Source organism: Corythoichthys intestinalis, chromosome 19 (genome assembly GCF_030265065.1).
Source record: "Corythoichthys intestinalis isolate RoL2023-P3 chromosome 19, ASM3026506v1, whole genome shotgun sequence".
NCBI classification, from domain to species: domain Eukaryota; kingdom Metazoa; phylum Chordata; class Actinopteri; order Syngnathiformes; family Syngnathidae; genus Corythoichthys; species Corythoichthys intestinalis.
Genome location: NC_080413.1, coordinates 3355521 through 3379082, shown reverse-complemented (window position 1 = coordinate 3379082; position 23562 = coordinate 3355521). Strand labels below are relative to the sequence as shown.

The following is a 23562-nucleotide window of genomic DNA, read 5'->3' as shown; positions in this document are numbered from 1 at the left end:
CCTGATTATATTGTGAACTTGAATGCTATGCTCTCTTGCCAAGATAAGAAAACAAATCTTATTGTGTCTCAAAATAAGCAATGGGGAGACTGGAGAGGACACCAACGGGTTATTTGGGGAGGGGGATAAAGCATGTCACATGAGTGACACAAACAGACACTGCTATGATGCAGGCTAACTACACATAAAATGTCACACACATTGTGAATGTGACAGAAACTATGGTGCATTTTCGTCTCGTCAGACGAAAACTAGCATTCCTGTCGTTATGTTGTAGTCCCCCAAGAGACGTTTTTAGCCAGTTATTGTCTCGTCATCATCATGAGAAAATTGTTCGTCTATTAAATATTTTTGTTATAGTCATTGAAGGAATCTGACCTTTTAGCCAGACTGCCGGAATCGCGCCAGCCGAACCGCCAAACCTGCGCTGGCACAGCTCCAACGACTTGGGCCCGGCGGTAATCCAACATCCCGGCCAAAAGACCAAACTCTGCGCGTTGTATTAGTGTGTGTGTTAGTCTTAACCCCTTGTACTGACTCCCATTTTGAAAGCTAGAAAAAGACTTCGAAGCACAAGTTGACAATTTATTCAGATCGACAGCAATCAAACGGCAAGGCGAAACAAAAACAGACTCAGGGGGTGAGGCAAGGTCATACCATCACATGTCAACAAAAGGTTCCCGAGAAAAAATGACCACGATTAGTTAAACAGTCTTTCAAAGGCTCTCGTGGTGCAGGCTGTGAGCAGGAAGAAGGGTGTGTTTACGATTATTGTCTGTCTGTGGATTGGACAGGCGGATTCGGGAGTTACTGTTGTCCGGTCAACGACAGTTGTGGATTTTGCCACCACAGTGTCAAAGGGGCGCTTGGAGTCTTGTCAGTCGTGTTATCAGTTGGATATCAGGCGTTCTCTGCAGAGGCGCCACCAGGGGGTGGCCAGGGGTGGCCACGGCCTCCCCTATAAATTTGTCGGCCACCCCACTGGCCACCCCGCTTGCCAGTATATAATTAGATTGTTGTAGCATCAGTTATGTATTTCATCCCAAATGCAAATCTGCCTGCACCTGCTTTTCCCCAGTAATTATTCTTTGTTTTGTTAAATGTACACCTTATGCCTAATATATACATAACACAATAAAACACAATTGTTTTGGAACTCAAAATTTTGACTGGACAGTTATGGACTATGCACATTAAATCATTAGTAACTTCAAATATTACACAATACACCAAAGTATATCAATAGCTGTGTCCTTAAGTCTTTCTGATAGTTTTCCCCTGACCTTTTTACTGTTATAATATAATGAAAACCTGAAATTATGGCTTTTAGTTTTGGTGTGCCACCTCAAGATTTTAAGTGGCGACCCCTATGAAAAATTTCTGGAGGCGCCACTGGTTCTCTGGTGTTTCTTGTGTTGGGACAGAGCGTCCCGCCATTTGTTCTGGCCTGTCCGGGAGAACTGATTGCGAAAGTTGGTGGTGCTTACGTGGGCTTGTCAGCGTCAATCTTGCTCAGTCAGTTGCATGACGCATACGTTGGGCTTCCGTGATACGAAGGCGTCATGTATCTCTTATGCCCTATATTCTGCTTGTTTTCCTTAAACTATGGTATAAGTTCTATTTATCTTATATTGGGTGTGTTAGAGTAATACAAACAGTCAAACAGTAAATACGAGAAAAGGTAATATTCCCTGATTGATTGTATTAAGCGGGTTAGAATAATGCAGTTAAACGACAACTATGAGAAAGGGTACTATAAAGTTACTCAAAAATTTGTGTAAATTTATTTGCATTTAAAATGTAATTAGATAAAAACACTGTGTAATTTGGTGATCTCCACTTTTTATTTGATATTGTGTTTATTTTTTATGAATAGGAGAATCCTTCTCTTCCTGCGTCATCTCATTGGTCCATGTCACCGCAGTGTGCCACCCCTCCGGGCCCGTCGTCAGCAAGTGCACGCCGGGCCAAGGCTCTCCTCTCGCCGCTTCGAGAATCGCCACCGCCCGGCCGGCCGGCCGCCCGCCCGCCTGCCTCTCCCCGCTTCCACGGCGCTTCCAGCCGGCTACGCGAAACTCGAGGAGCCGGTGTGTGCGAGGATTTTCCCTGGTTGTTTTAGGGGAGGAGCCATTTGTGTAATGCGCCGCGCACAACGAGGTAGGAAGCCGTTTACGTAATGCATCTTTGTGTACATTTTTTTATCATCACCTCTTGTTGCTTTTAACGATTTCCGCGTGTTTAAAATGGTACTCCCTCGTTGTTTTTAACTGTAATATGCTCAAAATGTAGGATTCTGCTGACGAAATGCATTATTTCAGTGTAGCGTTTTGCTGAATAATATGCCGCAACAGTTATTGTTTTGATTGACTTTTGATTAAAAAAAAAAAAACTCATCCGTTCGTGTTTCAGTGCCAATGACGGTGATAGACGTCCAATCCATTTGGACTGGGAGGATTCTCTTTTACTGGGAGGGGCTGGGAGCGATCGCTGCCAACCCCTCCCAGTCCATATATTGGACGTCTATCACCGACAATAATTTATTTCATTTGATATAAATATTCTTTTACTAACTACCACAGCACATAATCTATTATTTCTATACATATTCCTATTTCTGTGTTTGTGTATGTTTTGAGTCATTCACTGCCATGGCCTATAGTCAAAATGGATTGGACGTCAATGGCCGTCAAGTTGATTGACAAATAGATAACTAATAGTTTATCAAATGAATATTGTGATGATCAATTAATCGAATAGAGAACTTGTTGACCTAAAAACTGTCCAAATCTCCCTTTTTTTGAGCCTCTTGATAGAGAATCTTCTCATTTTTTGAGGTATAGTTAATAAATAAGTACACAAATTATTATTATTTATATATATAAATACATTCAAATAAATAAGTACACAAATTATTATTATTTATATATATATATAAATACATTCAAATATAATATATGGTACTGTATAGATAAAGATAAATGGCACTCTTTTTATTGAAACATTTTTTAATATAGAAAAGTGAATTTTGTTCAATTTTTCAGATATATAAAAAATATTTGAAAATGTTAAAAATGTAAATGCTTTTTTTTTTTCTTTCCAGTTTTATAATAATAAAAGCGAATAATCGTTTGTATTTTTCCATGATTTTCGTCATGAAAAAATACAGAATTTCTTTTTTAATTGGAAATATTTTTCGTAAAATAAATACAGGTTCAGAAAAAAATAATACTTAAGCCGTTTTTAATTTAAAAAAAGGGTTTTTTCAGTTTTATAATAATAAAGTGTTTAAAAAAACAAAACAAAACAAAAAACAAAACAAAAACATGATTTTCCTCATGAAAAAAATCCAAAGAATCTCTTTTTAATTTGAAATATATATTTTCAAATAAATACAATTTAAGAAATAATAATAAGTATAATTTTTTTTAGAGATTATTATTTTTCTTATCTTGGTCACTAAGGAAATGATTTTTTTTTTCTCTTTTATCATACTACATTAAAAAAATACATTTGCAAAACTATTTTAAATTAGCAAAATAATAACATAACATAATAATAATAATACTAATTTTTCAAAACAAAAGTTCATTTAAAAAAATATGCGTTAGTGTAATTTTCAGACTATAATGCGCACCTGGCTATAAGCCGCCCCCCATGAAATTTGACACAAAAATGACATTTCATAGATAAGCAGCACTGGACTCTAAGACATAGCTGTCCTCACTGTATTATGGGATATTTACACCGAAATATATTAACTGGTAACACTTTATTTGACAGAGGCATCATAAGACTGTCAAAAGACCAAATGAACCACCATGAAGCTTTGAACCAATTGGCTGCAAAGCTTCATTGCTTCAAGAAGCTTCATTTGGCCATCATTGCTCCCTTGGAGGAGACAGTCAACCTTTGCTGTCAACACTGTTGTCGTCAAACATGCCCCCTAGCATGCATTGCAGCGCTACAGATATAATTAACAATCAAAATTCATGTTCTGTGCTAATTATTTCTTCAGTTACTGTTCCAGTTGTTTCATTAATTGCTAGTTATGGTATTTGGTAACATGGCACTTTCAAATAAAGCGCTACTTATTAACCCAAATAAATAATCAAATAAGCCGCACTGAACTATAAGTCGCAGGTTTCGAAATGAGGGAAAAAAGTAGTGTCTTTTAGTCCAAAAATTACAGTAATATTTCTTTCTTCTAACTACCACAGCACATACTCCATAAATACTACCCATATACCTATGCTGAATGAATGTGAATGAGCTAATATTGCTACAAAATATTGCTATTACTGCTTTGTTTGGTTATTTTTGACGTCTTAACGCTGTACTTTTATAACTTTCAACCATCCAGTACTTGTCATACTGCCCCCTCGTGTTTGTACTAAGACACTACGCCACTGAAGTACCTTATGTTACCGGAATATTTAAGTGAAATGAGTGAAACTGTTCATTTTACTACCAAAAAATAAGTAATTATTGACATTTTTGTTTGTTTCTGAACACGATTTGGTCCAAAAACTGGGGAATTGATGCATCCCCAATAGATATAAGAACAATAAAAATCACTTCTCCACCCTTGTGTTGTGAGAGGATGCTGCTGCGTGCGTGTGCGCGCGCGGGCGGGCAGGCTGAGGTCACCCTCGTGAAAAGCCGCATTGCTGCTGTGGGATGGAGTCCAGCGAGGGTTGCACATGCAGGGAGGGCGCCGCAGCATCCTCAGGTTTCCCTGCTGCTTTTACGAAAAGAGGTTGGCAGAAATAAATCGAAAAAAAAACAAAAAAAAAACAGCGTGGGTGTTTATGTATTCTGTCTTTAGCATATTGCGCGGCAACAGCTGTCTGAGGAGAAAACACCTCGCATGCACTTGAGGGGGAGGGGGAGGACGTCCTTTCCTTTTTTTTCCCGGAAGGTTGCAAGTGTGCCGCGTTGCCATCTGGCCTTGTCGTTTACTTCATTAACAAGCCCCGTGACAAGGAAAAATACTCGAGAGAGAGAGAGAGGCTTGTTGTGGAAATCAAGACTGTGTATTTATGTATTTTACATATGCATGTATTTACTGAAAGTACTTTTATACGATCCTCATTAACATTATTCATTTTTTACCCCCACATCATTTTCATTTTTTTGATCGTGTTTTGTTTTTGTTATTTTCATGTTTATATAACTTATTGACGGCGATAGACGTCTAATCCGTTTTGATTGGGAGGGCTGGCAACCATCCTATAATAAGATATAAATAGATAATAATATCAATAGAACGCAATTTTTAAAAAAAACATGTTTTAAAAAAGCTAACAATTTCTTGAATAAAAATTGCTCAAAAAATCAAGGAGGAATTTGTTAATAAATTTCCCTATTTTATTTTATATTTTCAATTTTCTTTAAATTTTGAAATCATTTTCGATACTTTCCAATTTGTAGTTGTTGTTATTGTGATTTTCATATAAATATTTGTTTATTATTATTACAATTTTATTTACTTATTAAAGTATAACTTTACCACGTTTTTCATATGAATTCACTGGATTTCAAATACTTAATACTATGCTGTGCTGTTGTATTGTACTATACTATGCTATTGCTGTTTTACTATGCTTTGCTATGACATACTATGCTGTACTGTACTGTACCCTACTATACTGTACTATACTATACTGTACTGCACTATACAATACTGTACAATACTATACTATAGTAAACCAAAACTAACCTATACTATGCTATGCTACTATGCTTTACTATACCATACTATGCTATGCTACACCAAAACTAAACTATACCATGCTATGCTGTGCTACTTTGCTTTCCTATACCATACTATACTGTACTGTACTGCACTGCAATACTATACTATATGATACTATTACTATACGATGCTTTACTATGCTATATGCTATGCTTAACTATACTATACTAATACTATACTATGCTTTACTATACTATGCTATGCTGTGCTGTGCTACTATGCTTTAATATACCATACTATGCTGTACTGTACTATACTATACTATACTATACTATACTATACTATACTATACTATACTATACCAAAACTAAACTAAACTATGCTGTGCTACTTTGGTTTCCTATACCATACTATGCTGTACTGTACTGTACTATACTATACTGTACTGTACTGTACTATACTATGCTTTACTATACTATACTATACTATACTATACTATACTATACTATACCAAAACTAAACTATACTATGCTATGCTACTATGCTTTACTATACTATTCCATACTATGCTATACTATACCAAAACTAAACTATACTATGCTATGCTGTGCTACTATGCTTTACCATACCATACTATGCTGTACTATACTATACTACACTATTACTATACAATACTATACTATACTATACTATACTATACTATACTATACTATACTATACTATACTATACTATACTATACTATACTATACTATGCTGCGCTACGCTACGCTACGCTACACTACACTACACTATACTATACGAAGCTTGACTATACTATATGCTATGCTTAACTATACTATACTAATACTATACTATGCTTTACTATACTATGCTGTGCTATACTATACTATACTATACCAAAACTAAACTATACTATGGTATGCTATGCTACTATGCTTTACTATTCCATACGATACAACTATACGATACTATTACTATACTATATGCTATGCTTAACTATACTATACTAATACTATACTATGCTTTACTATACTATGCTGTGCTATGCAATACTATACTATACCAAAACTAGACTATACTATGCTATGCTACTATGCTTTACTATTCCATACTATGCTATACTATACCAAAACTAAACTATACTATGCTATGCTGTGCTACAATGCTTTACTATAACATACTATACTATACTGTACTATACTGTACTGTAATATACTGTACTGTACTATAACATACTATACTATACTGTACTGTACTGTACTGTAATATACTGTACTGTACTATACTATATGATGCTTTACTATACTATACTATACTATACTATACTATACTATACTATACTATACTATACTATACTAAACAGTGGTACCTCTACTTACGAAATTGATTGGTTCTGGAAGTAGTTTTGTAACTTGAAAATTCTGTAACTGAAGACGCGTTTTCCATGTAAATGCCCTAATGGCGTTCCATTTCCCCCCAAAATTCAGACATAAATATTCAATAATGCATAAAAATGCATCAAAACATGTCACAAATACATGTTACAATTAGAGTATTGCAAATAAATATAAAATCAGGGTTGCATATCAGGTACAAAACCAAGAATAGATTAAAGAATAAAAGTTAATACGCTCATGTAAAGCTGTCGGAACACGAGCGGCGAATGAAGAGGATGCTGGGATACATATATACACACATACAGTAGAGGTCTCTCTTAGCCAAGTGGGTGCCAGTAATGCTAGGCAATAGCCAATGGCAGAGAGGCTATAAGTATGTTTTGTTCAGTAAACTCTGGTAGCTGCGAGTACCAGCCATACTATATTTTTGCCTTTTGTATCAATGTTTTCCCAATTTTTTTACTATACTATACTATACTATACTATACCATCATGTTATAAATACGTAATACTAAACATACTTACAAATGCTAATTTTTATTTTTACACGCAGGTTGCAGGCAACAAACGTGACGAGTCGACCGAATAAGTACTCGAGCACCATCCAAAGAATGAAGTTGTAATAGCGCCGTCCCCCCGCTGTCAGGGGTCGCCTCCTCTCATTCATCTCCATCGCTCCCTCGGCCCGCTGTTCAGTCGCCGCTCTGTCCACCCACCATGAAGAGGCCCAAGCAGCAGGCGGGGGGGCCTCTCAGCTTCCTCAACTTCTTCAGCCGAAAGCCCAAATCGGAAAAGCCCGCTGAGGCCAAGACGCCTAAAGACGAGGTGGCCATCACGCTCACCCTCAGCCGGCAACCTACGCGGGTAAGATGGCTCTTTAAATGAGTTTATCTCCAGTAGTCGTCCAAATGGATTGGACATCTAGTGCCGACGATGGCAGCCAAGATTGATGACATTTAGTAAGTCACCACGTTTCACTGCAATTCTTATTGGCTGAGTGGTGAATGTGTAGCTAGGAGCACCCGGAAAAATGACAATATATTGTTTAAAATATTGTATTTTGACAACAACAATCCCACATGTATAATTTTTATATGTTGCATATTGGGATGCTTGATATGTTTGAAACCGTTCGGCAAATTTAGCGTACACTTTTCCCCCGAAAGTAATTTGACGTCCCCTCCATTAGATGGCGCCCTAGGCAACCACCTAGCTCGCCACCGCTGCCAGTGATGGGGCGATTAGAGTTGAATCTCGATGACATTTTTCCGCGTTCGAATCTGAGTCGCCTGATTTTTACCATCCGCCAATACAAGCACATCCAAAGTTAAAATATTTCCATTCTACAGATATCACTCTTGTGTAATGCGATCTTTTCGTCAGCTTCCCATCACAGCTAGCATAACGTGGTGTTTCCTTATTCTTCTTTTTCGATGTTACGTGGTAAAAATGATGATTTTTTAGGGGTTTCTTTTGTCAATATCATTTTGCATGCAAAATAAATACTTTTTAAGGCTACGGCTATCGATTTTTTTAGTAGTCGGTTAATCAATTAACTAGTTAGTTCGAATATTCGAGTAATCAGATAAAGAACATAAAAAATTTGAATATCTGAGCTGAGCCTCAAATGGTAATTGATTAAATCGGGCCCGATTTCCAATCACGTGATCTAATCGGAGATGCCCCCAATGATGATATTTTGGTGTGATTGATAACAGACACAGCTTGAAATTAGGGCTGCAACTAACGATTATTTTTGTAATCGATTAATCGGCCAATTAATTAAACCATTAATCAATTAATCGGAAGAATGCCACTTTTTTTCAATTACCTTCACAGTTTAACTTGAGGCATGTTGTAAGTAACAATGAAGACAAAATTCAAAGCACACTCTCTTGTATGACAATTTACATAAATGGGTTTATGTGTGTGCTATCTTTTTAAAAAGAAATTTACTTTCAACTTTGCTAGCTAACAATAACTCAAGCGCCAATATGCTTCTCCAAAACACAATACAAACGGATGCTAAGGACACTGATGAGCATAATCGCTAACTAGCTTAGCGCTCAGTGATAAGTAGCAATGTCTCATTAACAAAGAATACAAACAATTAGCTTCAGGATTTAACAACACAAAAGACAATCTAACGCTTGACAATTCAGCATCCCAACCTGAGTGTAGCAGTGAACTCTCTCTCTTGCTCGAATCACTGGCACGCACGTGCAAAGCCTCACATTACACACAAACGAGGACCTAAACTGCTGCATAGCTGCTGGGAAAAATCAGATTATCAAATTTGTTGGCAACTAATTTATTAATCGATTTAGTGTTGCAGCCTCATTAAGAAGCTAGTTTAGATTGTAAGATGTCTGAAAATTGTGAAATGCTGTTTTCCAAAGTAAGAGCTGATTTTTTTTCATGTGCTACTTAACAAAAATATATTAAAGAAATCTGATAATATTTACAACTGAGAACAAAAATATATGAAGAAATCTGATATTTACAACTGAGAAGTTTTATATATATGTTATAATTTCAAGAATTTAAACAAGTTTAATGTGAAGAAGGTCCTTAACGATTAAATGGTTAATAAAATAGTTATAATAGTTAATAATAACAGTTATAATAATTAGGGCTGTCAAAATTATCGCGTTAACGGGGGGTAATTAATTTTTTAAATCAATCACGTTAAAATATTTGACGCAATTAACGCACATGCTCCGCTCAAACAGATTAAAATGACAGCACAGTGCAATGCCAATTTCTTACTTGTGTTTTTTGGAGTTTCGTCGCCCTCTGCTGGCGCTTGGGTGCGACTGATTTTATGGGCTTAAGAACCCATGAGCATTGTGTAATTATTGACATCAACAATGGCGGGCTACTAGTTTATTTTTGATTGAAAATTTTACAAATTTTATTAAAACGAAAACATTAAGAGGGGTTTTAATATAACATTTCTATAACTTGTACTATCATTTATCTTCATCTTGTTGATTTATTGTTATAATAAACAAATACAGTACTTATGTACCGTATGTTGAATGTATATATCCATCTTGTGTCTTATCTTTCCATTCCAACAATAATTTACAGAAAAATATGGCATATTTTATAGATGGTTTGAATTGCGATTAATTACGATTAATTACGATTAATTAATTTTTAAGCTGTAATTAACTCGATTAAAAATTTTAATCGTTTGACAGCTCTAATAATAATGCGACGCCGGCACACTCTTAGCCTACAACGAGGCATCCTAAGGTGCTAAAATTAAGGAGCCCGCAAGGAATGCTAATTTTTCCCACAAGTCCATTTGAAAATATGACAAATGAGGCAATTTCTCACGAAAGCTAAATGTCGGGAACGTCCCGACGTGAAGCACGAAGAGAGCGAGGCTATCGATGATTAACTTTGGATGTCTCAGCTGCTGTTCCATTAGAGTGTTGACTTAATGAAATGCTAATTTGCCTAAATGAGGTTGCATAGCAACCAGGGGCAGCACAACTGGCATCCACCTGCTTATATTTTAAAAGTCATGTCGGTCACTGTCGATTGCAAAAACCCATCATAATGTATTGACAGGACACAGGGCGCGGTTCTGATAAATAGGGGGCCTGCATTGTTGCGAAGCCATCAAAGCTGACCAAGTGGAATCACAGAGCTTTTTTTCGTTGAAAATGTTTGTGAATAAATGCTTAAATCCCTGAATTAGGGCTGTCAAAATTATCGCGTTAACGGGCGGTAATTAATTTTTAAAATTAATCACGTTAAAATATTTGACGCATTTAACGCACATGCCCCGCTCAAACAGATTAAAATGACAGCACAGTGTCATGTTCATTTGTTACTTGTGTTTTTTGGTGTTTTGTCGCCCTCTGCTGGCGCTTGGGGGTGACTGATTTTATGGGTTTCAGCACCATGAGCATTGTGTAATTATTGACATCAACAATGGTAAGCTACTACTTTATTTTTTGATTGAAAATTTTACACATTTTTAGAGCTGTCAAAATTATCGCGTTAACGGGCGGTAATCATTTTTTAAAATTAATCACGTTAAAATATTTGACGCAATTAACGCACATGCCCCGCTCAAACAGATTAAAATGACAGCAGTGTAATGTCCGCTTGTTACTTGTTTTTTGGTGTTTGGCGCCCTCTGCTGGCGGTTCGGTCCAAATGATTTTATAGGCTTCAGCACAACGAGTGAGCATGGTGTAGTTATTGACATCAACAATGGCGAGCTACTAGTTTATTTTTTGATTGAAAATTTTACAAATTTTGATAAAACGAAAACATTAAGAGGGGTTTTAATATATAATTTCTATAATTTGTACTAACATTTGTCTTTTAAGAACTACAAGTCTTTCTATCCATGGATCGCTTTAAGAGAATGTTAATAATGTTAATGCCATCTTCTTGATTTATTGTCTTAATAAACAAATACAGTACTTATGTACCGTATGTTGAATGTATATATCTGTCTTGTGTCTTATCTTTCCATTCCAACAATAATTTACAGAAAAATATGGCATGTTTTATAGATGGTTTGAATTGCGGTTAATTATGATTAATTAATTTTTAAGCTGTAATTAACTCGATTAAAAATTTTAATCGTTTGACAGCCCTACAAATTTTATTAAAACGAAAACATTGTGAGGGGTTTTGATATAAAATTTCTATAACTTGTTCTAACATTTATCTTTTAAGAACTACAAGTCTTTCTATCCATGGATCGTTTTAACAGAATGTTAATAATGTTAATGCCATCTTGTTGATTTATTGTTATAATAAAGAAATATTTATGTACAGTATGTTGAATGTATATATCCGTCTTGAGTCTTATCTTGTCCTATGGCATATTTTATAGATGGTTTGAATTGCGATTAATTACGATTAATTAATTTTTAAGCTGTGATTAACTCGATTAAAAATTTTAATCGTTTGACAGCCCTAAGATAAACGTAAAACAGTCTCAATTCATGGTTAAAAGCAAAAAATGTGCAGTTAGCAGTTATTTTACGTAAATATGTTGAGGTACAATGCTAGTCTGTTAGTAAATGGAGCTAGCGGCTGCCTTATATAAACAGTGCCTTTCCAGAGAAAATTCTTGAGAATAAATGCTTTAATCCCCGAATTCTTTATAGATATGGATGTAAACCAGGCTCGATTCTTGGTTAGAAGCAAAAAAAAGTGTGCAGTTAGCATTTATTTTATGTAAATATGTCGAAGTACAATGCTAGTCTGTTAGTAAATGTAGCCAGCAGCCGCCTTGTGTAAACAGAGCTTTTCCGCGGAAAATTCTTGTGAATAAATGCTTAAATCCCCAAATTTGTTATAGATATTGACGTAAAACAGACTCGATTCTTGGTTAAAAGGAAAAAAAACGTGCAATTGGCATTTACTTGACTTAAATATTTCGAAGTACAATGCTAGTCTGTTGGTGAATGTAGCTAGCGGTAGTGAATGGGGAGTGTAGCTGAGATCTGTCATGACAAAACATCGCTTCAATGATATCTGGCGCCATCTAGCGTCGTGAATGGGTATAATGTCTAGACTGCAAATATAAGACGACTCCCTCTTTTTCAGTCTTATTTCGATGCAAAAAACAGCGTCTTATACGGTACTTCGGATATTGTACATTTTCTGCCTAGGATCAGACAACAGAAGACTCTGAAGAACGGAGACTTTCCGGAGCAGAAATTGTCGACGGAGGCGACCGCGCGCCCATGTTGGACGGCGCCACGGCGGAGGCGTCAACAGGCGCTAACGCCGGTGGCTCCACCGACACATTTTCTCTATCGGGCTCCACCCAGGACCACCTCGACGAGCACCTCGAGGAGTGCCCGCTTTGCCTGCTTAGCCAGCCTCGCCGCCGCTTCCCCGCGCTCCTCACCTGCCCTCACCGCACCTGCGCCGACTGCCTTCGTCAGTACCTCCGCATCGAAATCTCCGAGAGCCGCGTCGGCATCGCCTGCCCGCAGTGCCCCGAGGCCCTGGCGCCGCTAGACGTGCGCGCCATCCTGGACGACCCGGCTCTCCTAGAGAGGTTCGAGGAGTACCACCTACGGCGGTTCCTAGCCGCCGACCCCGACGCGCGATGGTGCCCCGCGCCCGATTGTAGCTACGCGGTGATCGCGTACGGTTGCGCCGAGTGCCCCAAGCTGAGCTGCGGGCGCGCGGGCTGCGACACGCACTTCTGCTACCACTGCCGGCAGCTGTGGCACCCTAACCAGACGTGCGACCAGGCGCGGAGGCAGCGCGCGCGAAACGCGCTAGGCGCTAACGACGCCGCGGCTGCGCTCTATGTCTTCAACGAAGAACCCGGGGCAGGTGCGGACACTTTTTCGCTCACGTCACCCTTTCTTCGCGAATTAGTTAAATAACGGCCTTTTTTTTTTTGGCTAGCGCAGATGCGGAAGAAATCAAGCCGTGCCCTCGGTGCGGCGCGTACATCATGAAGACCAACGACGGCAGCTGTAACCGAATGAACTGTACCGTGTGCGCTTGCCAGTTCTGCTGGCTCTGCATGCAGGAGATCACCGACGTGCACTACCTCAGGTAAAGGCGCGCATTGCCTGCCACGTGTAGCAAAGGTTCGGACATTTTTTTTGGTATGTTTTTGTATATTCTAACTTACTAGCGAAAATTTGAGATAGATTCGGGTAAACTTTGCTCATGTTTTGGATTTAAAACAAACGTAATCTTGCATCTATTCATGCTAGCTTAATGCTAACGTATAATGAGAAATGTCATTAACAGGCTAACAAATAATGGTAGTGTAAAACGTGACGAGATATTTGAACAGAAACTGAAGGAAGGCGATTTGAAAGTTTTTTCGAGTTATGAGAATGATCACCGAATTACCAACTCATATCTCAAGACACCACAGTATAGCCAAATCCCGTGCTTGAAAAGACAAAGAATGTCTGCCATTTTGTTTTAGGTTTTCCATTACAGGATTATATTGGTCATTTTGTAACGTGTGGCAGGGCAGGATTAGTGCATAAAAGGTAAAAAGAAGGGAGCAGACGTCCACTTGTGCACTTTTAATACATAAAAAATAGATAAATTAGGGCTGTCAAAATTATCGCGTTAACGGGCGGTAATTAATTTTTTAAATTAATCACATTAAAATATTTGACGCAATTAACGCACATGCCCTGCTCAAACATTAAAATGACAGCAGTGTAATGTCCGCTTGTTACTTGTTTTTTGGTGTTTGGCGCCCTGTGCTGGTGCTTGGGCCCAAATAATTTTATGGATTTCAGCACAATGAGTGAAGCATGGTGTCATTATTGACATCAACAATGGCGAGCTACTAGTTTATTTTTTGATTGAAAATTTTACAAATTTTAATAAAACGAAAACATTAAGAGGGGTTTTAATATAAAATTTCTATAACTTGTAGTAACATTTATCTTTTAAGAAATACACGCCTTTCGATCCATGGATCGCTTTAGGAGGAGTAATCTTGTTGATTTATTGTTATGATAAACAAATACAGTACTTATGTACCGTATGTTGAATGTATATATCTGTCTTGTGTCTTGTCTTTCCATTCCAACAATACGTTACAGAAAAATATGGCATATTTTATAGATGGTTTGTATTGCGATGAATTAATTTTTAAGCTGGAATTAACTTGATTAAAAATTTTAATCGTTTGACAGCCCTAAAATAAATCCAGCTCAACCACTCGTTACTCGGGAGTGCAACAGACCATGCACACGTGATCACACTTGACTTCCCAAAAAGTAGTTAGCAACTGAAGAAGAAAGTGAACATACAACATTTAGAGGCGCCACCGTGTGGTGGATGTCCGACAGAACAAAGAGGATACCAGAAGTGACCGTTACAATTTGCTGGGGCGTCTTAGAAAATTCACCCCCCGAATCCTGTTTCACTTAGCAACATGAAATTTAGTAGGCATATCTGCAGTGCCTTACATTAGTATTCGGCCCCCTTGAATCTTGCAACCTTTCGCCACATTTCAGGCTTCAAACATAAAGACATAGAATTTTAATTTTTTGTCAAGAATCAACAACAAGTGGGACACAATCGTGAAGTGGAACAAAATTTATTGGATAATTTAAACTTTTTTAACAAATAAAAAACTGAAAAGTGGGGCGTGCAATATTATTCGGCCCCCTTGCGTTAATACTTTGTAGCGCCACCTTTTGCTCCAATTACAGCTGCAAGTCGCTTGGGGTATGTTTCTATCAGTTTTGCACATCGAGAGACTGACATTCTTGCCCATTCTTCCTTGCAAAACAGCTCGAGCTCAGTGAGGTTGGATGGAGAGTGTTTGTGAACAGCAGTCTTCAGCTCTTTCCACAGATTCTCGATTGGATTCAGGTCTGGACTTTGACTTGGCCATTCTAACACCTGGATACGTTTATTTTTTAACCATTCCATTGTAGATTTGGCTTTATGTTTTGCATCATTGTCCTGTTGGAAGATAAATCTCCGTCCCAGTCTCAGGTCTCGTGCAGATACCAACAGGTTTTCTTCCAGAATGTTCCTGTATTTGGCTGCATCCACCTTCCCGTCAATTTTAACCACCTTCCCTGTCCCTGCCGAAGAAAAGCAGGCCCAAACCATGATGCTGCCACCACCATGTTTGACAGTGGGGATGGTGTTTTCAGGGTGATGAGCTGTGTTGCTTTTACGCCAAGCATATCGTTTTGCATTGTGGCCAAAAAGTTCAATTTTGGTTTCATCTGACCAGAGCACCTTCTTCCACATGTTTGGTGTGTCTCCCAGGTGGCTTGTGGCAAACTTTAAACCAGACTTTTTATGGATATCTTTGAGAAATGGCTTTCTTCTTGCCACTCTTCCATAAAAGCCAGATTTGTGCAGTGTATGACTGATTGTTGTCCTATGGACAGACTCTCCCACCTCAGCTGTAGATCTCTGCAGTTCATCCAGAGTGATCATGGGCCTCTTGGCTGCATCTCTGATCAGTTTTCTCCTTGTTTGAGAAGAAAGTTTGGAAGGACGGCCGGGTCTTGGTAGATTTGCAGTGGTCTGATGCTCTTTCCATTTCAATATGATGGCTTGCACAGTGCTCCTTGAGATGTTTAAAGCTTGGGAAATCTTTTTGTATCCAAATCCGGCTTTAAACTTCTCCACAACAGTATCTCGGACCTGCCTGGTGTGTTCCTTGGTTTTCATAATGCTCTCTGCACTTTAAACAGAACCCTGAGACTATCACAGAGCAGGTGCATTTATACGGAGACTTGATTACACACAGGTGGATTCTATTTATCATCATCGGTCATTTAGGACAACATTGGATCATTCAGAGATCCTCACTGAACTTCTGGAGTGAGTTTGCTGCACTGAAAGTAAAGGGGCCGAATAATATTGCACGCCCCACTTTTCAGTTTTTTATTTGTTAAAAAAGTTTAAATTATCCAATAAATGTTGTTCCACTTCACGATTGTGTCCCACTTGTTGATTCTTGACAAAAAAATTAAATTTAATATCTTTATGTTTGAAGCCTGAAATGTGGCGAAAGGTTGCAAGATTCAAGGGGGCCGAATACTTTTGCAAGACACTGCATCATAGGTAGACCCACAAAAAAGTCCCATGAACCCATGCCTGAAAAGACACAGGAAGTGCACCATTTTGCTTCAAAGTATCCATAAATCTGACAGTTTGCTGGGGAATTGTATCTTTAAAAATTGGAAATCCAGCGTCATCAATAGCAGCACTGCCTATTTATTTTTGCACTTCAGTCCCTCAGGATGTACCTTCTGGGGCAAGAAGCCATGGTCGCAGACACGCAAAGTTCTCTGGCAGGTGGGCATGTTGCTGGGCGCCCCCGTGGTCATATCGCTCATCGCCGGCCTCGCCATCCCAGTCATCATCGTGGGCATTCCCATCTACATGGGCCGGAAGGTATACACTGCTTACTAATCATCCAACAACTCCAGATCTTTTTAATAGAAACAATGTCCGCTCTTGTGCAGGTACACGGTCGTTGTAAGAAAAACAATATCTCAGGAAGTAAGCACTACTTAACGGTGGCGAGCGGCGTCATGATGTCGGTGTTTGTGTCGCCCGTTATAGCGGCCGTCACCGTCGGTGAGAATGACAATTGTATTTTTTAAAAACATTTTTGTTCTGTCTTGTTGTGCAAAAAAAATAAAGGGACTTGTGCGCAGGTGTGGGCGTACCGCTCATGTTGACGTACGTCTACGGGGTGGTGCCCATGTCGCTGTGCAGGAACGGTTGGTGTCGACCGCCCGCCGACGCCCCCGACACGCTGGAGGACTTGGCTAGCTGTGAGTTTTCAGGAAACAGTTCTGCTGGGATGCCGGATTTAGTAGAACTGCTTAACTCATTTACTGCCAACTTAGGTATATGTATGGTATTCACTGAGTATGTGTAAAACATTGGCTGGAGCAAGTAACACACACAAACAAATATTGTGGAAATTTACAAATAAACACAATGAAAAAAAAGTTTAAAAAAAAAGATTTTAATGAATTAAAAACAGATTTGAAAATTACATTTGAAAAAAGCAGGCGACAACAGAGCAATTAAAAAAATCCTTTCATTCATTCATTCATTCTCCAAGCTGCTTATCCTCACGAGGGTCACGGGGGTGCCGGAGCCAGTCCCAGCTAACTTTGGGCAGTAGGCGGGGTACACCCTGAATTGATTGCCAGCCAATCGCAGAGCACAAGGAGACGAACAACCATTCGCGCTCACACTCGTACCGAAGAACAATTTAGAGTGTTCGATCAGCCTACCATGCATGTTTATGGGATGGGGGTGGGTGGGTCGCGAAGTACCCGGAAAATACCCACGCTTGTTTTTTTTTTTTTTTTTTTTAGAAAAAAAAGTGAAAATAAAAATAAATTGTAAACAAATTTTAAAAAATACAACAAATCTAATGAGAGGTGAGCAACAGACACAAAAAATTAAATAGAGCAAGTAACAAATAAAAATGATGAAAAATGTAGAAAAAAAACAAAAGAGAATTGTAATCTATGTAATATATACTGTATATATTTTTATATAATCTTTTTAAAATTTGATTTGATTTTTAGTTGTTTTTTTAATCAATTTAAAACAATAGATTGGAAAAAAATATGAAAAAAAGCAAACGAAAGCAATACAATTAACAAAAATTTTATAAAGATTTTGTGAACATTAAAAAAGAAAAATCAGAGTAAACTGATAAAAACAAAATTGAAAATCTAATGAAAAGCAAGCAACAAACACAAAATATTAAATGGAGCAAGTAACAAATATGAATAAAACTTAGGGGAAAAAAACAAGAGAAAATAATAAAAAACATTTTTTACATTTTAATTTTGACATTTTTTTTAATCAATTAAAAAAATATGTTAAAAAATATTACATCTAAAAAAAAAAAAAAAACAACAAAATAAAAAAAATACAATAAATTGTAAATAAAAAAAATAGAGGAATTAAATAAAAAATAAATCTTGTAAAAATTTAGATCAAAACATAAGAGAAAACTGTCAAAAAAGAAATAAATTTTTTAAAATTAAATTTTGAAAAATTCAAGGGACAAACACAAAAAATGGAAAATTAGGAAAAGAAAATGATCATTAAATTAACTTTCTACAATTCTAATAAACAATTGTATTTTCATCACTCTAAAAAATAAATGAATAAATCTAAAAAGAAATAATGCTAGTGAAGGAATCTGACCTTTTAGCCAGATAGCCGGAATCACGCCAGCCAAACCGCCGGAGCTGCGCTGGCACAGCTCTAATGACAACCCGGCCAAAAGGCCAAACTCCACCCGTTCACCTTTGTCCTAACCCCCTTGTACTGACTCCATTTTGAAAGCTAGAAAATAGCTTCGAAACAGAAGTTGACAATTTATTCAGACGGCACACACGGCATCAGACGGCAAGGCAAAACAGCAACAGACCCAGGCGAGGAGGCCGACTGGTTTCAGGGTCACCATATGACATGTCAACAAAATGTTCCCGAGAAAAATGACAACGATTAGTTAAACATTCAGCCTTTATGAAGCCTCTTGCTGGGTGGGCTGTGGGTAGAAAGAAGGGTCTGTTTCCGCGTTCTTTAGGATTTTTGTCTGTTGATTGGACAGGAGGATTCAGGAGTTACTGTTGTCAGGGGAACAAGGGTTGTAGATTTTGCCACGTCAGCGCCACGTGAGTGCTGAGTGTTCACTTCTCGGTCGCGGGTTCCTCCTTATCAGATGTTCATTGTGTCAAGACAAGATGTCCCGCCATTTGCTCTGGACTTTCCGGTAGAACTGTTCATAATATCAAATATATTCTGTTTGTTTTTTCTGAAACTATGATATCAATGCTATCTATTTTATACTGGGTGTGTTAGAGGAATAAAAACAGTCAAACGGTAAATACGAGAAAAGATACTATTCCTTCACTAGCAATTATGACAAATAATCTCGTTTCAATGCTATTTACAGTGATTGCCGTCCAAATCATTTAAACTGGGAGGCCCAAACTATTTTTAAAAAAGTGTGACTTATAGTCCGGAAAATCCGCTAATCAAAACTAGAAGAGAACTAAACTGCACTTGTGTTGTTTTTTTGCTAGATCTTCTCTTCTCCCACGTGGTGGCCGACCACTGGCGGGCCCAGAACAGCCCCGCGTTAGCCGACACTAGCTTACAAGAAGTTAGCGCGCAAGAAACGACCACCCCAGTCCCCATACAGCTCCCCGGCACAAGCGCCGCGCAAGTCTACCACGCGGTCGAGGAGTCACCCGAACGACAACCGGACTGCGACGGCGCTTCTACGAGGTAATCCCGATCGCTCGGATCGTAATTCGTCTCCTAACTCGACGTTTCCCGTCCGCAGGGACGGCACCAACATCGAAGTGCGCGTGGAAATTGAAACGCAACGGCGAAGCGCTCGCCAGTCCAGCCTCAGCAGCCGCAGTCTGTCGGCCGAGTCGCTGGGACGACGGGCGGACGGGAACGCGTTTCCCGTCTTCGAATCGGACGACGTGTGACTCCCCTCCCAGACGGCGGGGGGCGCCCACGGAGCGACTTCTGCTTCCCTCCCACCAGATGCCTTTAAGTGTGAGGACAATTTGCGCGTCAAATGATTTTCCCGCGTAACATTTCCGCATGTTGGACCGGTTGTCTCATTTAACACCCCTTTAACAATAAAAGCGGACCCTCGCGAGCATGCGTATCGGACTCGGAAGGATTGAAAACCCCTCCCCCAATATACAACCTATGTTATATATATGCTGAGTCGGCACGGGCAAGCCGCTCGAGCCTGAAAAATGCAGGCTGGGGTGACTTTGCCTAGGTAATGCAGGTTTTAAGAATGCTGCCAGGTATACGCCCTGTGGACAAAAGTATTGGGACACATGGAATTAATTAGCCTAATCGTGACAATCCATTCAAAGCATAGTATTACATCTAAGATTTGTTGGATTAATTCCCTCACTGCTATTGACTGCAATAGACATCAAATACATTTGTTCAGTGTTCTTGATTGGTTGTTTTTTTAAAATGTAACCATTTATCGGGCACACATTTAAATACATGATTTTTTTTTAAAAAATTAAATTTCGGATGTTATTTCTTTTATGGTGTTATTATTTTTTTGCTTATTTGTAGGGAGTTTTAATTAATTTGTATTTTATTATTTTTTGTAATTTATAAAATAATAGATAAAAATACAACATTATTTTTTAAATCTTATAACAAGTGTAGTTTTTTTTAATTTAAAAAAATGTTTTTGTTTACTTCCCAAAAATAATCATTTGAGTGCAAAAATTAAATAAATACACAATGAAAGCAACACTAGGTAACTTTTCAACTTTTATAAAATATTTTCATCAACTTTGTGATAATATGTCGATGACAATGAAGGAATTTTTAATTTCTGAAGGAAGGAATTTCAATTTTTATTGAATTATTTCCATTTTTATTTTAGTTTTATTTCTGTTTTATTTTCTCATTATTTATTCCAAAATATTATATAATAAATATAATTTTTTCCCCAATTTTTATTTCTATTTTCAATTAAGTATTTATTTCAACATATATTTATTTATTCCAATTTTTTATTTATTTCATGATTGCACTCTTGTTCCATATGGAGGACCAGGAGTGCAAAAATTAAATAAATAAATACTTGTCCTGTAGAAAATAAAAATTAAAATTATTTAAAAAAAAAAAAAAAAAAAAAAAGAGAAGATTATATACGTTCATTTTTTTCCCCAAATTTGTTACTTAAAATGTATTTTTATGCATACAAAAATTAATTTAAAAAATAATATTTACTACTTTTTACCTTTTTATTAAACGAAATTTTTTTTTAAATTGGAACAATAAAACAAAAATTGTAAAATATAATATTTACTATAAAGAGGCTCAAAAATGGGTTTTGGTTTAATTTTAGATCATAAAAATTTTCCAAAAATATTAATCGACTATCAAAATGGTTCATTAATAATGGCAGCCAAACAATTCTTGACTTCAAACTTGGTCACTTATGTGAAAACACACTTTGTGTCCATTTATACTTTTGACTTCTATTTATTCAGTGAACTCATTCACCGCCATTGATGGCGATTGACGTCCAATCCATTTAGACTGTCAAAATGGATTTGCCGTCAATGGCAGCCAATGTCAATCTATGAAAAAACATTAAAACCGTTTTAATAGTATGAATATTTGATTATTGTATGTCTTGATATACCAAAGTTCTGCAAAAAAACAGCATTTTTTAAAGCAACTCTGGTTCATCTATCACCACCAACAGCAGCCAATGAGTTCCAAGCAAGTGGTGTGTCCCAAAACTTTTGTCCAAGACGTGTGTCTGTTCGTCTTCCACCTTCTACACACAAAATACACGTACATGATGTGTATTTATGAGCACCCACGGTTACTGTAGCAGCAGAAGTAGCAGCAGCATGATGACGCCACCACCTCAGGCCAACACTCCCATTAATAACGAGCAGAATTATAATAATTAATCATAATAAGGTGACTGTTCAGGCACTGCTTTGCTTCATGAGTGTGACAAAAATGATGGGTTAATAAATATCACACTATGTCCGGCAGCTTTACAGCGCATGTTTGTGCATTTATTAAAGCATACATAACAATTAATATAAAGATATAACATGTAAAATATGGAAACTAATATATTCACGTTATATACTTGCACACATACGTATTTAGTGTTCTAAAATTTAAATCAAATGCTTGTGAAGTACACAAATATTGGTCCATTTGGCTGCAATGTGGCGCTTAAATCGCTAGAGAGCGCCAACATGCAAAAAATGTTTTATTCATTTATTTATTTATTTATTTATTTTGTCATTTTGTTTTGATAAACATCCAGTACTAAGTTTATATTGGATTTTAAAAGGTTATAGTGTGTAATTATTTAATTAAAAAATATGTGTATAAAACCATCACTGCCATGTTGAAAATCAATTTAAAGAAAAAGTGATGATGCCTGAGTTTAAATTTAACAAATATACATAAAGCCTTGGAAGAAGACTAACTAAAAATGGAAAAATACTAAATTAGAGAATAAAAAAGATAAATGAAATAAACAATCATTCATAATTTTTTAAATATTTTGAAAAATTAGGAAAAATTGGATAAATTCGTACTTTATTTTTTTACTTTAGAATTTGATTGAAAAATACTAAAAATGGGAAAATGCTACTTTAAAAAATCAATAAAATTTAAAATCATTTTTACAATATTTAACAAATGAGGAAAATTTTGATAAATTCGTCCTTTTTTATTTTTTAACTTTATAATTTCATTGAAAAATACTAACTAAAAACGGGAGAAGACTAAATTAAAAAAATAAAGCTTACAAATAAAATTAAATAATAATTTTTAAAAGATTAAAAAACGGGAAGAATTTGATAAAGTCGTCCTTTTTTATTTTTTAACTTCATGATTTGATTGAAAAACACTAACAAAAAATCGGAAAATATTGAATTAAAAAATAAAAATAAAATTAAAAATAATAATTTTCAAAATATTTAAAAAATGAGGAAGAATTTGATCATATGTCCTTTATTTTTTGCCTTTATTATTTGATTGAAAAATAGTAAAAATGGGAAAATGCTAAGTTAAAAAAATTAAATAAAAAATAATAATTTTTAAAATATTTAAGAGGGAAAATTTGATAAATCCGTCCTTTTATTCTTTTTTAACTTCATAATTTGGTTGAAAAATGCTAACTAAAAAAGGGAAAATACTAAATTAAAAAATAAAGATAATAAATAAATAAATATATTTTTTAATATTTTAAAAATGAAGATTTTATAAATTTGTCCCTTTTTATTTTTTTCAACTTTATGATATTTCAGATGAATAAATACATTTTTAATGATTTTTTTCTATGTACTTATCTATAAAAAAAAACTCAACAAACATAAAACTATTATATTATTATTAACATATGATTTAAGATAAAATCTTTTTTCAAAGAAGTGGAAAAA

At 36.6% G+C, this 23562-nt stretch overlaps 1 protein-coding gene across 1 annotated transcript; it reads left to right on the top strand.

Annotated features, from left to right (window-relative positions):
* The first annotated feature begins 1916 nt into the window (after nt 1–1916).
* si:ch211-278j3.3 (E3 ubiquitin-protein ligase RNF19A) lies at nt 1917–21270 on the top strand. Its single transcript, XM_057822131.1, has 9 exons — nt 1917–2157; nt 7647–7957; nt 12745–13423; nt 13504–13651; nt 16834–16996; nt 17068–17182; nt 17263–17382; nt 19669–19873; nt 19932–21270. The coding sequence occupies exons 2-9, from the start codon at nt 7811–7813 to the stop codon at nt 20083–20085; spliced, it is 1731 nt and encodes a 576-aa protein (XP_057678114.1). The 5' UTR covers nt 1917–2157; nt 7647–7810; the 3' UTR covers nt 20086–21270.
* Nucleotides 21271–23562: the final 2292 nt, after the last annotated feature.

Coding starts and splice junctions, on each gene's coding strand:
- si:ch211-278j3.3 (XM_057822131.1), top strand. CDS start 7,811: ATGAAGAGGCCCAAGCAGCAGGCGGGGGGGCCTCTCAGCTTCCTCAAC. Junction 13,424..13,503: donor CAACGAAGAACCCGGGGCAG/GTGCGGACACTT, acceptor TGGCTAGCGCAG/ATGCGGAAGAAATCAAGCCG. Junction 17,383..19,668: donor GCTGGAGGACTTGGCTAGCT/GTGAGTTTTCAG, acceptor TTTTTTTGCTAG/ATCTTCTCTTCTCCCACGTG.